Source organism: Dermacentor andersoni, chromosome 4 (assembly GCF_023375885.2).
Source record: "Dermacentor andersoni chromosome 4, qqDerAnde1_hic_scaffold, whole genome shotgun sequence".
NCBI lineage: Eukaryota > Metazoa > Arthropoda > Arachnida > Ixodida > Ixodidae > Dermacentor > Dermacentor andersoni.
The window spans coordinates 224,732,448-224,748,910 of NC_092817.1; the positions used below are offsets into that span (position 1 = coordinate 224,732,448).

Below are 16,463 nucleotides of genomic sequence, written 5' to 3' on the forward strand. Positions count from 1 at the left end.
ACTGGCTGCAGCGCATTGGACAGCCGCTATCTGATGGGCGCCAGGATTTGTGCAATTGCAGTCGTCACTTTACACCGGAAGATTACTAATGCAATTGCATTTCGTGAGTCCGGTATTAGGGTAAACGCAAGTGCAAGGGGACAGGGCCTGGCCGTGTCCCCTTGTGTGTCGTTTCAGGGGATGAACAGAAGCAAAAATGTGAATGGTCTGCACGATGCAGCCACCTGGTGGCATATCACAACCACACACAGTAGCAGTAACAAAATGTATTCTTCTTTGCTGCTGGTGTAAATTTTTCGCAGGAGTGTAATCATTAACACATTGTTTTTGTAAATGTTTAAAATGTTTTACACTTGGTTAGAGCAATATTAGCTCTTTCTTTGCCTGGTTAAGCTCTGCACCAATGGGTAACTGGACCGTGGAGACTGATCAGGCAGCTCACGTACGTCTACGCTAAAGTTCCTTCATCAGCTTGAGTTTATGCCTTTACCGTTCCATCGAAACATTCTGCTAGTGTGTGATTACCGCAATACCAGACACATTCGGTGCTACAACGGAATGCTAGCAATGCACACTGCTTCGATAGCTCTCGCTTGGGGTTGACGGCCAAGCCGCTAGTGGGGACGTTTCGCGTGGGCGGGGGCAGGCTCCAAAACAAGCGAAAGTGGACGATGTGACGTCGCATCGTGACGCAGAACCAGTGAAGGCGGAGCTTAGCCCTGACCGCTCGGTGAACGAGTTGAGGAGGAAAAGCATGGCTAGGAAGGAAGGTCACTTGTAATCGCTTGTAGCTCCATTAATACGTAACGCTTCACTTAAATTGTGGTGCGAATGTTCTACTTAAGCTGTACCCTGTACCCTTTAACACAGTTTGTTTTTTTAGCGGAAGTCGGACATTACTACCATCATGCCAGAAGGTGATCAACGTCATTACAATGAAAAAGTAAATTTTGAAAAGTCCCCTAAAGAGCTTGAGGCATGTGTTCAGGTCAGCAGCTGCTCAGCTGTGAGAAATAGCAACTCGGAGAAGGTTTTACAATCTTTCAGTGTATATGTGCATAAATAAGGTTGGTTTCCCCCTCCTTGAATTTAGCCCTTTAGCATCCTTGAAATCCTTGAATTGTCCTTGAATTTTCAGTCGAATGTTCTGTACAAACCCTGGCTGGTACAAGGCGAGAGAAATTGGACATTGTTGGGAAAGGCCTTCGTCCTGTAGTGGACATTAAAAAGAAACTGCTAATGATGATGATTAGTGAATTCAGGATGGGTCGGGCTTGTGAGCCTTCTTCTGATTTCCAGCAGAGTTGTTCTGCAAGTATGGCATCAGACTTACTGTACCACGTTGGTCACTGACACAAGATGAGCCTGGTGCTGCATTTAGGCCAAAGCAGCATAAGACAACCAGGCTGTGAATGCACAGGAGCAAGTGCCCATTGCTGTTCTGGTTTGTTGAATAGCTTGCTTTCTAGGTATTCACTATAAGACTTGACATAGGTGGGCTGTGCCTTCTCTGATGCAGGTGCCTGTTCTTCTTTACACTAGTCCGGGAGAATGGCGAGAAGACCTTTTTCCACTGCTTGCAGACACACAAGGTGAGATAGGGCTGGATTAAATATCTCGGGGCTTACATTTAGTGATTATTCTACTTTATCTTCATATTTTCTTCTGTTTGGACAGCTTTGTTTTATTGCAATAGCAATTATTGCAATAGCATTGAGGAACTAACGGGAAAGGAACTGTGCCGCCGTTTCTTTCGAGGAGCTTGAGCTCAAAAAACAAAGTGTTGGCTGATGCCCAGATGCACATGTCCCTCATCCAAACAAAATAAACTCTTTAAAGCAGCGAAACACAACACTGAGGCATATGTGCATGGGCTGAGAGTATCATGCACAGCAAGCTCCCGCCCTATGTCGTCTTCAGGCGCGAGATAGTGCCCAAAAATGTCATCATGAGATTCCATGGGAAAGGCCGGACGAACGAGGATCTTGTGCTCGATTGGGTAAAGTCCGTATGGTGTAGGCAGCTCGGTGCGCTGTTGTCGAAAGGCTGGACGCCTTTCTTTGCCATTTGGCTGATTCATTGAAGAAGCTGTTGCGTGATTATGTAGCACCCCAGCCTAGAAGCTTGTCAAAGCTTGCAGCAGTTGTGCTAATGCCCTATCACAGCTGACATTTCCCTGCAGTAACTTGCATCAATTGGGGGCGAGGAGAGGGGAGGAGGGGGAGCCTGTATTTTGACTCCTGCCTATGAATGCGAAATGATCCTATTGGGGGCGAGCTCTACCACTGGAATAGCTGGCGCGGCCGTTGGCGTGATGTGGTATGAGAGATCATGAGGACACAGCGGCTGTGTTGGCTCCTTCGGAAGTGCCGAAGCGAGCTAAAAACGCTTCGCACCTGCGCTGAGGTTGTGGTGAAATGGGGAGGTTTTCTTGCCTCGGGTGTGCTTGACAACACTTAAAAGCATTATAATAGGTAGTGGCTGCTTTTTGACGCCGTCTAACCTGTTAGGCCACTGCTCGATGCCGCTGTGCCATACGTACACAACGAAGCTTGGTGTCATCCTTCACGCATGCTCGCAGGACCAGAAGCTGCGCGAACCTTGGATTGCGAAACTTAGAACCGGCAAGCAGCCATAGGCTACTATTTATGTGTGCAGCAAGCACTTCTGCGAGGAATATTTCTGATACACCATTGGGGTTGCGATCTTCGGTGAGTGGCAGAACACACACACTGAGACACTTCCCCATCTGTATTGCCAGGAGATCGCAGGGAGAGGCCGTCATCCTGCAGTGGATATAAAACAGGCTGATGATGATGATGAGATGCTTCCCCGCGCACACTGCCTAGCTAATGTCATGAAGCATTGGTCTATAAACTTGTTGATGCTAGATACTGGCAAGTTCACTAGAATGGAAAGGGAATGATAAATATCACGTTAAATATGGCATATGCTCATGCTTGTGTAGCACCAAACAACAAAATGCACATGGATTAAGATAAAGAAGCAGTGGGTAATTGCTCGATGAGAAGATCGATAAACCTACAGTGTGACACAACTTGACAAATTATTGTATTGAAACGTCCAAGAATTTAGAAAAAAAAACATTGAATCATCGCGACAGGAGATCACAAGTCGCCGTTGTAGGCATCGAAATCCCTAGTTATAACGAAATTATTTTTGGACAGCTCTGATAGTGGCCACGCAACAATGGTTGCTTGTGTACTGTCAAATGCTCATATGCTGCGGCCTAAAGCTCATGGCACAGTGCGAAAGCACACTCGCAGCGAAACATTCTGCGCAGACAAGCATGCAGTTGTTTACCGTTAACCCATGCGATCGCTGCATTGAGGCTTCATTTTGTTGGGCTCCATTTGGTTATACAGACAGCCCACTATAAGAACATATTTCATATAGTTCTCTCTCTGTGATTGCTGACCTTTCACGCAAGAAGTTGGTTCAGGTGACTCCATCGCGCTGACTGTGCGCAGTGGATGTTCACTGTGCATATTTGGTAAAAAGGTAGTGTCCATAAACCATTCTGTGCTTTCTGTTTGTCCAAGATTATTATTTTGACAGTAAAAAACTTTCTTCGTTTCGAGATTACTTACAGAGATGTCCAGGAGGGCTCCCGCCCGTCACGTTGAGATTTTTCGATGCCATTGGTCGACCGTAGTAAAGGAATGCGCGAAGTGACGTCACTCCTCAGCACGGCTGGCAGCTTCAGAGATGGGCATATATTCGGACGGGTCGGGTCTGTACGCAAGCTCTAGCGCAAGCTCTTGGGCCAGTTGGTGCATGATGAACTTGAAAAAGCGGTACCAGCGAAACACAAAGGACACGCACACAAAAAAAAGGTGTTAGACAGAGACGGACGCTGTCCGTCCGTGTCTAACACCTTTTCCTTGTCTGCGCGTCCTTTGTGTTTCGCTGGTACCCCTTTTTAAGGTTCACAGAAGAATGGTGTCGAGTGTAGTCTGAGGTTTGCGGCCACACGAGGGGAAGAATGGCGAAAAGTTTGTGGTTGCTTGTGGTGCAGTGTTCACTTCACGTCACTTTATTTCCTTAAAGACCCCACAAGGGGGTGTTACATAAGGGGTGTGTTGTACAGAGATGTTACTAATGCCGCAGGTTGTTAACAAGACAGGTACATGGATACACTTTGAACAAAACGTGACGGACAGGTGATTCAAACAATGTCGTGGGGAAGGCCATACCATTCTGAAGCTGCACGGCAAAAAAATGATGCAGAAAAGCTGGGGTGCCAGAACGGGGTTGGGTGACTTGAAGTGGATGGCCTGTGCGGGGGGAAGTGCGCGCGGCGGGAGCGATGTAAGGTGGTTGGCTGAAAGAACTGTGATAAAACTTGTGGTAAAGTGATAGTGTGGCAATGCTGCGGCAAGACGAAAAAGTGGGCAGACCAGATTCGTTTTTAAGGGATGACATGCTGATATCATATGAATAAGAAGAATGAATGAAGCGAGCAGCACGATTTTGCACTGCTTCGATAGCGTTGATCAAATAAACTTGGTGAGGGCTCCAGAGTTGTAAGCGTACGTGATGAATGGTAACCTCACGTGATGAAAAATAACCTCATAATCAGTTTGGTCAGAGGCAACGTATTTTTAGAGGATGTCGTCAAGGGTACAGTTAAATCTTTCCATCAGACCATTAGTTTGAGGATGGTAGGCGATGGTAGTGCGACGAACGATGTGACATTCAGCTAGGCGAGCATTTACGACTGCAGAGAGGAGGAGGAGGAGGAGGAAAAACATTTATTAAAAAGAAAGGACAAGCAGGTGTCTTTCTGCTTGTGCGGGAGGCGCCCTTAGTCCAGGGCTCCTGCGGCTCTTGCTGTCTCCCGGGCTCGCCGCACCAGTTGCTGCTGGTTACGAGGGTCCGAACTAGTCGGCACGGCCTCCCACTGCTCGGGTGTGGGGTTGGGTATTTGTGGGGCTGCCTTGACGTGGGGGCTTGCCCATGTTGTATGATATAGGGAGGCGTAATCGTTGCAAAGGGGACATTTGTATGAGTATAGTATAGGGTGTATTGCGTGTAGTCTGCTTAAATGGGGGTATGTATTGGTTTGTAATTGTCGCCATGTTATGGCGTCTTCACGTAAGAGGGTCTTGTGTGGAGGTGGGTATTGTCGTCGGTTCCATCTGTGGTGCTGCAGTGTGGCGTTGTATTGTAAAGGTATGGGCTCCATAGATGCAGCCGTATCCCTCTCTTGTGGCGCCTGGGAGGCATGAGCTCGGTCTACAGCGTGCGCACGCTGATTTCCACGGAGGGACTCGTGTCTTGGAGTCCATACTAATTCAACGTCCGGGAATTGGGAGGCTTGTTTGAGGAGTCGGTGAACGATTGAAGATATTCTGCCTTTCGCGTAGCTACGGCAAGCTGCCTGGGAGTCAGTAATAATTGTTACGTACTCGTTGGTCAGACTAGAGGTGATGGCCAAGGCGATGGCTGTCTCCTCCGCTACGAAGGCGCTGGCAGTGCAGACCGTCATCGAGACCACCTCTTGAAGGTTATGGTCGACAACGCTGGCCGTCATGGCTTCTTTTTGGGGGTACTGCGCGGCATCTGTGTATAGTGTGGAGTGTGGAGTGTGGAGACTGCCATATTTTGTCTCTAAGTCTTGGCGCGAGCTTGGTGATGACCGGCATGATGTTCTGGGAACATCATGATGTTCAGAGAGGAACACACGCCCTTTATCGCTCAAAAGTTTGCGAGGTGTGCAGTGACGGAGAATGAAGTTTTTCGGGAGGAAGGATGCTATATCACGAGCTGTGGCAGCAGGCAGGGTGGCTGTTTCCGCGAATCGCTTCAAATGGTCGATGGCAACGACTATCCGGCGGTTTCCGAAAACCATGCTTGGGAAGGGTCCGTAGAGGTCAATGCCAATGTGATAGAAAGGCCTGGCAGGGCACGGGATTGACTGGAGTGGAATAGAGACATCCTGAGCCTTGAGGTGTTGGCACTGAGGGCGCGATCGAATGTACTTGCACACAAAGATGTACATGCCATGCCAATAAAACCTGGAGCGAAGCCGGGTGTATGTCTTGAATACACCTGCATGTGCACAATGTAGGTCAGCGTGGAAGGCAGAACATATTTCACCACTAAAATATTGAGGTGGGACCAGTAACCACTTACGAATGTCAGAGAGGTAGTTCTGACGATAGAGGTGGCCATCCCGCATTTCGAAGTGAGAAGCCTGATGGTGCAGTGAGCTAACAAGCCCGAGGGGTCCTTCAGCGTGGATAGCCAACAAAGCAGATGGTGGTCTGTAATTATGTCGAAGGGGCAGCCATAGAGGTATGGTCAAAATTTTCTAAGTGCCTAGATTATGACCAAACATTTGTTCTTCGTACTGAAATGATTTGTCTCTGCTCTGGTGAGGGTGTGGCATGTTTAGGCAATAACGTACTCATCCAATTCAGATTTGCACTGTGCGAACACGGTGCTGAGTCCAACATTGCTGGTGTTGGTCGGAGCTGCAAGGTTGAAATGATGCAGTATCGGCGGCATAGTTAGTAGACGACGCAACTCTTGGATGGCAACGTCACAAGTGGGTGGCCAGGTGTAGTTGTGGAAGTCACTCCATAGAAGCTGATTCAAGGGCGGTGATGTATGCAAAATTCTGAATGAAGCGCTTCCTCTCTGAAGCACTTCCCCAACACTTCCTCTAGCCTACAGAGATGGGTGAGAAAATAGGGCGAAAAAATAATCACATCATCTAAGCAGCAGAGGCATGTTTTCCGCTTGAGACCACACAAAAGGTTGTCCATCAAACACTCAGATGTTGCAAGGACGTTGCTAAAACCTGAATGGCATGGTACGATATTAATATAGGCCATCTGGTGTTATAAAAGGCCGTTTTAGGTTGGTCGTCAGGTGCCATCGGGACTTGCCAACAGCCGCTGCGTACCGTATTGACTCGCATAATGATCGCGCTCACGTAATCATCGCACCCCTAAATTTTTTCATCAAAATTCTATTTTTTTTTCCCCGTGTAATGATCGCACCCCAAACTTGTCGTTGCAATATGTTGTGTGCCAAGTCTAACTAATCATGATCGCGCTTACCATCTGTTGAATGCTACGCGAACGACTCTTGAAGACATACCAAGCGGTCTGCATGCACCAAACATTCTTTAGCAGATGCTCCATTTCATTCCTTTAATCACTTTCTGCACTTCCAAGAAAAAAAAAAAAATCTACAACCAAACTTACCTTGGCTTTACTATTTGTAGGCTTCATAATGGTATTATGAGAACAAAGAAAAACTGCGCTAAAAAGGACAAGACAGAGAAAGAACCACACGACACAGGCGCAGACTAACAACTGCTTTAATGCTCCAACGCCACCTTCCTACCAACAACAGAACGCATGCGCACCAACCGCAAAGACCAATGCCGTTATCATGTAGTCAAGCCAAGAAACGCCAACTCCTTGCGGTACAAATGTATGGAAGCCTCACTAACACATTTATCCGCCCCTAATCTCGCGATTTCTAAAGCTTCGATTACTTCACGCTCTTTCTTATCACTTGCGCGTTCGACAATCTTAGTCCTGCCGAAAAGTGGAGTACAAACTTTGCCGTCATGCCTGCAGATCTTGCAATGCTTAGGAAGATGCTGTCCTATAGAATCATCTAGTGAATTGGCATGTTCTAATAATCTAATATTAATGCAGCGGCCTGTTCGTCCAACGTACACGTTGCCACAACTCAGCGGAATCTCATAGATGACATTCGCTCTACAAGGCACAAACTTGTTCCTGTGGTTAGTGCTGCCCTCGATTTTCTTTTTCCTATCAAGTCTAGCTAAATTGCACAGACTGGACAGCTTACAAGGTGCCAAAAAAAAGAACCTGTATGCTGAATTTACCCGCGACCCTCTAGAAGCTAGTTGGTATGGTGAGGGGCTAGTTGGTATGACATTATGAGAACAAAGAAAATGGTGTTGGTCAAGAACAACAACAAAAAAGGCACCTTTCGATTCTTCTCGTCTGCACTCATGGGCACGCAACAAATTGCGAGTGACAATGATAGTGGCCACGTTTACACTGATACGTTAGCAGTGTACCCTATTCATACGCCGACGAATGTAACACAGCTAAGATATTTGCCTACCCTTAGCAGAAACATGCCGTATGACAAATACCGCAGTTTCTGCAGCATGTCCGCCATGTGTTTCTATGTCACTGGCAGCTAAGTGCGCCCACCTCTGTTTCTGTCCCCTCAAAGTGGACATGGCTACGTTATTGCCGCAAACTTTTCAATATCTGCGATATTATTCATTACTGATACAGAAGAAACTGTTTCAATGCGCGTAATGGACTCACAAGAAGAAGAAAAATTGCGTTCAACGCGTTTGGCTTGCTCCGCCGGCCGCCATTTTTGTTTTGGTGTCCCGCACTGTTCAGCGGCAGCCGCCTGCTTGTTGACCTGTTGTCATCCCACAGCAAATGCAGGATGAAAAAAAAAAAAAAAGTTTGTTTTTCTTTTCGCAGGAAATTTAACCTGCGTAGTGATCGCACTCCTGAATTTACGTAAATTTTTTTGATGAGAAAGTGCCATCATTATGCGAGTAAATATGGTAAGTCGATAGAAGAGAACTCTGCACCTTGTAGGCAGTCAAAGGCGTTGTCAATTATCTTTAGAGGGTAAACATATTTACGAGTTATTTTGTTTAGACAATGGCATTCGACTCAGAATGGAATCGAGCTGAGCCGTCTTTCTTAACAAGAACTGGAGGTGCCCAGAGCCTATCCGAAAGCTGTGAGCATGTCAGCTACTTGATTGATAACATGGTGCTCAGTCGTGGATACACTGTGTGGTCTGTGTGGCACACTGGTGCCTGTGCGATGACAAACAGTTGACGTGCGGCCCCAGGAAGCATGCTGGCAGTGGAAAGAACGGACCTTGTCTAGAAAGGGCGCATTGAGAAATAGTCAACGTGTCGGGGACGAAGCTATTTAGGACATTGGGCCAAGTTGGCTCTTGCACGGGGTTACAGGTCACTCCAGCGACTATGGAACTAGTTGGCATGTCAATGATGACAGTAGGGTCGACACACTGGACGCTGCAAACGCACTCCCCATGAAGCAAAGTGAAGGTGACCTGACAACCCAGATAGCCAGATACATCCATTAGATGTGCATAATATGGTACACCTTGGACATTCAGTACGTCCATTAGACATCCAGATTTATCCAGAAAACATTGAATGGAAGTACTATGGATCATCGCAAATGCATACAGAACATGTAAATAGTACTTTGTGTGGATGTCAGGGCTGGACATATGCAACACCTAATAATCATCATCATCAGCAGCCTGGCTACGCCCACTGCAGGGCAAAGGCCTCTCCCATACTTCTCCAACTACCCCGGTCATGTGCTAATTGTCGCCATGTTGTCCTTGCAAACTTTTTAATCTCATCCGTCCACCTAACTTTCTGCCGTCACCTGCTACGCTTCCCTTCCCTTGGAATCCTGTCCATAACCCTTAATGACCATTGGTTATCTTCCCTCCTCATTACATCTAACATCTAATGGACGTCCACAACATCCTGTAGATATATTTATTACATCTAATAGATTTGCACAACATCCAATAGATATTTACTATATCTAATGCATATCCATATTAACCACACTTACATCCCCAGGACATCCATTGTACTACATATGGCTGTAGCTGCAACATCTAATACATATCGACTGGAGGTGCCTTGTACTATACTTGGCTGTTTCTTTTATTCATCATGCATGCATGCACTGGGCCTCTTCAATTTGTTGTCTGCCCCAGACTGCTTGACACGCTACTACAGCCAGTGATTATTGGCGTACGCAGCTTCTCGAGACAGTCCTGGACTGTTTGGGACAATAAATCAAAGTGCCACTGTTACTAAGCGAAGAAGAACTCCGTTGTCACCACCAGCATTTTTATCGTGAAACTTCTTATTGGTACCAACCATTTGACAAGTACGTAATGATGTACACAATATTTGCAGCGAAATACAATGGCAGACTGCAGCTGTCTCATGAAAATAAAGTGAACAGTAAAAATACAACATAATGCCATCTCTTTGTTTCTGAAAGGCACAATGAGCACTTAATGCACGAACCAATACAAAAATACCACATATGCATAACAGCTAAGCATACACATACTAAAGGATAAATAAAATGAGACATGAAAAGCAACGCTTGCAAAGGAACACTTCTCACAGCACAGTATTAGCTGCATTCTCACCAGTAAAATAAAACACAAATGGCACATTGTGAGTCTTAATTCTCATGAACAAAAACATAAGCTGAATTCACATATGAAAACATCGAAGTACTAGTCGACTAGCCTTGTATCAGCAAAAGAAAGAAAAATAGAAACAATGCAGTGAAACATAAAGGAGAGCAACAGCTGAAGGCCCAAAAGAGCAGTATAGGAAAAATAATCTGAAAACCACCAATACGTTAGTACAGTGATAAATTTTATAAGAGAAGCAGGCATCACCCTGCAGCAAAAGTGTGCCAAATTAGCTTCTCCATAAAGGAGAAAAATTCGGAACACAGCTGCTGCATAAAAAAAAAAAATAGTTTTAACACATTGTTAACATATATGTGCAGCAGTGGCGTAGAGGTAGAACATCCGCCTCGCATGCAAGAGGACCGTGGTTCAAATCCTGGTGCTGCGCAATTTTCCACCGGATTAAAAAAAAAATCCGCATGTTGATAAAATTGCATAAACAGGCCTGGAGTGTGGCCTGAACCCGGTGACCAGAACCGGTAACGCACTCCCTCACCAGAGCAGGATTGGCCACCCTGGTGCAGCACTTGGCCACAACCTCCTATATGAACACAACAATCAAACCCCGGCCCTCAGTCCCCAGCAGCTGCGAAGCAACTGACCACGGCGGCGGTCAGACCTGCGACGCTGCAGAGGGTGCTAAGAATCCCTGGCTCCGGACAGGCCACCATTGAAATATGAACCTGGCAATGTTTAACGCTAGAACGTTATCTAGTGAGGCAAGTCTAGCAGTGCTATTGCAGGAATTAGAGGGCTATAGAATGAAAATTAGAATGGGATATAATAGTTGAAGAAAAGAGCGCTACGAAGACGCGGACTAAAAGAACAACATGTACGATGGACAAGGCGCTTGTTCGTCGGGGGCTCAGTGAAGTTAGGAGGATGAAAGAAACATATGCAGTGCTAAAAAGCGGGCACGTCCTGTGCTACCGGAGCTTAGCGGAGAGACAAGAACTAGAAGTTGAATTCCTGATTAATAAGGATATAGCTGGTAACATACAGGAATTCTATAGCATTAACGAGAGGGTGGCATGTCTTGTTCTGAAACTTAATAAGAGGTACAAAATGAAGGTTGTACAGGTCTACGCCCCTACATCCAGTCATGATGACCAGGAAGTCGAAAGCTTCTATGAAGACGTGGAATCGGCGATGGGTAGAGTGAAAACAAAATACACTATACTGATGGGCGATTTCAATGCCAAGGTAGGCAAGAAGCAGGCTGGAGACAAGGCAGTGGGGGAATATGGCATAGGCTCCAGGAATAGCAGGCGAGAGTTATTAGTAGAGTTAGCAGAACAGAATAATGTGCGGATAATGAATACCTTCTTCTGCAAGCGGGATAGCCGAAAGTGGACGTGGAGGAGCCCGAATGGCTAACTAGAAATTAAATAGACTTTATACGCTGCGCTAACCCTGGCATCATACAAGATGTGGACGTGCTCAGCAAGGTACGCTGCAGTGACCATAGGATGGTAAGAACTCGAATTAGCCTAGACCTGAGGAGGGAACGGAAGAAACTGGTACATAAGAAGTCGATCAATGAGTTAGCGGTAAGAGGGAAAATAGAGGAATTCCAGATAAAGCTACAGAACAGGGATTCGGCTTTAACTCAGGAAGAGGACCTTAGTGTTGAAGCAATGAACGACAATCTTGTGGGGCATCATTAAGGAGTGTGCAATAGAAGTCGGCGGTAACTCTGTTAGACAGGATACCAGTAAGCTATTGCAGGAGACGAAAGATCTGATCAAGAAACGCCAATGTATGAAAGCCTCTAACCCTACAGCTAGAATAGAACTGGCAGAACTTTCGAAGTTAATCAACAAGCGTAAGACAGCTGACATAAGGAAGTATAATATGGATAGAATTGAACAAGCTCTCAGGAACGGAGGAAGCCTAAAAGCAGAGAAAAAGAAACTAGGAATTGGCAAGAATCAGATGTATGCGTTAAGAGACAAAGCCGGCAATATCATTACTAATATGGATGAGATAGTTCAAGTGGCTGAGGAGTTCTATAGAGATTTATACAGTACGAGTGGAACCCACGATGATAATGGAAGAGAGAATAGTCTAGAGGAATTCGAAATACCACTATTAACGCTGGAAGAAGTAAGGAAAGCCTTGAGAGCTATGCAAAGGGGAAAGGCAGCTGGGGAGGATCAGGTAACAGCAGATTTGTTGAAGGACGGTGGGCAGATTGTTCTAGAAAAACAGGCCACCCTGTATACACAATGCCTCATGACCTCGAGCGTACCGGAATCTTGGAAGAACGCTAACATAATCCTAATTCATAAGAAAAAGGACGCCAAAGACTTGAAAAATTATAGACCGATCAGCTTACTGTCCGTTGCCTACAAAGTATTTACTAAGGTAATTGCAAATAGAATCAGGAACACCTTAGACTTCCATCAACCAAAGGACCAGGCAGGATTCCGTAAAGGCTACTCAACAATAGATCATATTCACACTATCAATCAGGTGATGGAGAAATGTGCGGAATATAACCAACCATTATATATAGCTTTCATTGATTATGAGAAAGCGTTTGATTCAGTTGAAACCTCAGCAGTCATGGAGGCATTGCGGAATCAGGGTGTAGACAAGCCGTACGTAAAAATACTGAAAGATATCTATAGCGGCTCCACAGCCACTGTAGTCCTTATAAAGAAAGCAACAAAATCCCTATAAAGAAAGGCGTCAGGCAGGGAGATACGATCTCTCCAATGCTATCCACAGCATGTTTACAGGAGGTATTCAGAGACCTAGATTGGGAAGAATTGGGGATAAGAGTAAATGGAGAATACCTTAGCAACTTGCGATTCGCTGATGATATTGACACGTGTACTGATCTTTATCGGGCGACCACGTTTCGCCGCTTAACAACTGTAATCGCACAGCGACGGACGCGCCTGCATGTATCCGACGTTTCTGGAAAGTTATCGATGATTCTACCCGGCTGTCTGTTGTCGCCGAACCTTATGTTATCTGATTTCATCGCCTGACGCGAATGGCGTAGAACATTGTGGAATACGCGCGGGTCCCAGCGATTAGTCTGGAACATTCGACGGCTGCTGTATAAAAGCCGACGCGCTTGACCCGCTGGGCAGATTTCCGACGATCGCCGACTGTGTTCGCCGCTTTCGTTGTGCTATAAGTGTAGCCTGTTTTGTGGGCACAAGTTCGCCCAATAAAAGCTAGTTTTCTCGTTCACAGTATTGCTACTGTGTTCTTCTACGTCACCACCACGTGACATCTGGTGGAGGTGCTTTACGTTCATGTACCGGACGCCCCCGACAAACCGTGATCCAAGCCCGGACCGCAAAGACAGCACCAACGTAGTCCCGGACCATCGAGCAAGCCGCCGTCTTCAACAACTGCCCCCCCGTCTTCAACAACTGCCCCCGGAGCACGGACTTTTGCCTGAAACCAGGAAGATCACCACCAAGTCCAACCCAATGGCAGCACCAGCATCTCCCATCGTGCTGCAGCAGCCCAGGGAGCCTCCGACGTTCCGCGGTTCAATGTTCGAGGACCCGGAAAGCTGGCTTGAGACATACGAGAGGGTCGCTGCTTTTAACAAGTGGAACAGCGACGACAAACTGCGACATGTCTTCTTCGCATTGGAAGACGCTGCCAGGACGTGGTTCGAGAACCGAGAAGCCACCTTGACGACCTGGGAGCTATTCCGAAGCGGCTTCCTGCAGACATTCGCAAGCGTTGTACGCCGAGAACGAGCCCAAGCGCTATTAGAAACCCGGGTGCAACTACCAAATGAGACCACCGCGATTTTTGCAGAAGAAATGAGCCGCCTATTCCGCCACGCCGACCCGGAAATGTCCGAGGAAAAGAAAGTCCGCCTACTCATGCGTGGCGTAAAGGAGGAACTTTTTGCTTGAATGGTACGAAGCCCACCGAAGACTGTCGACGAGTTCCTTCGCGAGGCCACGAGCATTGAGAAGACACTCGAAATGCGGAACCGGCAATTCGACCGCCGCACGAACTCGACAAACTACGCCGGAGTTCAGTCACTGGCCTCCGAAGACCTGCGCGAGGCTATCAGGGCAGTCGTACGAGAGGAGCTTCAGAAGATCTTCCCGTCGTCGCAGCCTCAAGTGGCCTCGATCGCTGACATCGTCAAAGATGAGGTTCAGCGGTCGCTTGGAGTTCCGGAGGTGCAACCTCAATTACCGCAACCTCAACCCGAAGCGATGACCTACGCCGCCGTCGTACGCCGTCAAGGCCCTCCTCAGCGACCGCGCCAGGGTCCTGTAACGCCGCAATTCCGTCGACCAGCGCCGCCGCCGCCGACAGCGCGCCCACCCGTCGCCCAGCGGAGCTACCCGAGGAAGACCGACGTTTGGCGCGCTCCTGACCACCGCCCGCTCTGCTACCACTGCGGGGAAGCGGGTCACGTCTACCGACGATGTCCATACCGGGAAATGGGACTGCGAGGTTTCGCCGTCAACGCTCCGCGCCCGCAGCAAGGTGAACGCCCTCGCGATATCGCTGACTACCTCGCGGCTACTCAGTGGAGTTCTCGACGACCGTCGCGTTCACCATCACCAGGCCGCTACCTGTCGCCGCAGCGCCGACCATACACTGGCCCAGCTCGGGGCCGGTCAGCGAGCCCATATCCGGAAAACTAAAAGCAGCAACCGATGGAGGTGCGGTTGCTGTCCGTCAACTGTCGAAGATCCTCCGCCGCCGACGAAGACGCCGAAGAAACTACCTCGACGACATAACGACACGCCGCCGTCCCGACGAAGTCTGGAAGGAAAGAATGCGACGACGAAAGACGACCTGACGACGTCACATACCAGCCACAAGTCAACGCGACGCAGTCGTGATCCGACGCCAAGACCGAACTGTAATGCAAGACAAAGAGCCACCGACCTCGACGTGCTTCTCGACGGCCACGCAGTCACCGCCTTAGTCGACACAGGGGCTGATTACTCCGTCATGAGCGGACACATCGCCGCCCAGTTGAAGAAAGTTAAGACTACGTGGGAAGGCCCTCAAATTCGTACCGCCGGAGGACACCTCATAACGCCGACTGGAATGTGCACGGCAAGAATTACCATTCACGACCGGACTTACCCTGTCACCTTCGTTATCCTCCAACAGTGTTCACGAGACGTCATTCTCGGCATGGACTTCCTCAACCAACACGGCGCAGTCATCGACCTGAAGTCGAAGTCAATAACTCTGTCGGAAGACCATGCGATACCGTCGGAGAACCCTCGTAGTCACCACGCCTTGAGTGTGCTCGAAGATCAGGTGAGCATCCCGCCTCGCTCCAGCATTGTTATTTCGGTCGGCACCGAAACACCCGCTGACTTAGAAAGTGTCATCGAAGGCGACCAACGTCTACTGCTAGACCGTGAAATTTGCGTCGCAAGAGGGATCGCTCGACTGCACGGAGGAAACACGAAAGTGTTGCTGACAAACTTCAGCCAGGAGTACAAGCACATCAACAAGGGCACGACGATCGCATACATCGAGGAAATTCAGGAAACCAGCGATGCGTTTGTCCTCTCGGATTCTGTCGCATCTACCCCGACGACCGTAGTTCCCGAGCCAGACTTCGACATAAATCCAAGTCTCCCCGCGATTAAGCAGCAACAGCTCAGAAGTCTGCTTCGACGATACAAAGGCTGTTTTTCGACGTCATCGAGGATTCGACAAACGCCAGTCGCAAAGCATCGCATAATAACCGAAGAGTGCGCTCGACCACTACGCCAGAGCCCTTACCGAGTTTCGACACGGGAACGTGAAGCTATAAGAGAACAAGTCGACGAAATGCTGCGCGACGACATCATCCAGCCGTCGAAAAGCCCGTGGGCATCCCCTGTTGTCCTGGTAAAGAAAAAGGACGGAACCCTACGTTTCTGTGTCGATTATCGTCGACTGAACAAGATCACGAAGAAGGATGTATACCCCCTCCCACGGATAGACGACGCATTGGATCGGCTCTGCAACGCTAAATACTTCTCGTCGATGGACCTCAAGTCTGGCTATTGGCAAATAGAAGTCGACGAAAGAGATCGCGAAAAGACCGCCTTCATCACCCCAGACGGCCTCTACGAGTTCAAGGTTATGCCATTTGGACTGTGCTCGGCGCCTGCAACGTTCCAGCGCGTGATGGACAC

General features: G+C 48.0%; 1 protein-coding gene across 11 annotated transcripts in view; it reads left to right on the plus strand.

The window, feature by feature from the left end:
• LOC126538440 (DENN domain-containing protein 2D-like) overlaps nt 1-16,463 on the plus strand; it is a 423,989-nt gene that overhangs the window by 111,201 nt on the left and 296,325 nt on the right. For all 11 annotated transcript variants that reach the window (XR_008613950.2, XR_008613951.2, XM_050185285.3 and 8 more), the window contains exon 7: nt 1,520-1,592. Coding sequence is in view for 9 of the 11 variants with exons in the window: in XM_050185285.3 (XP_050041242.1) it covers nt 1,520-1,592 (73 nt within the window). In the remaining 2 variants the exon portion in view is untranslated. The remainder of the gene's footprint in view (nt 1-1,519; nt 1,593-16,463) is intronic.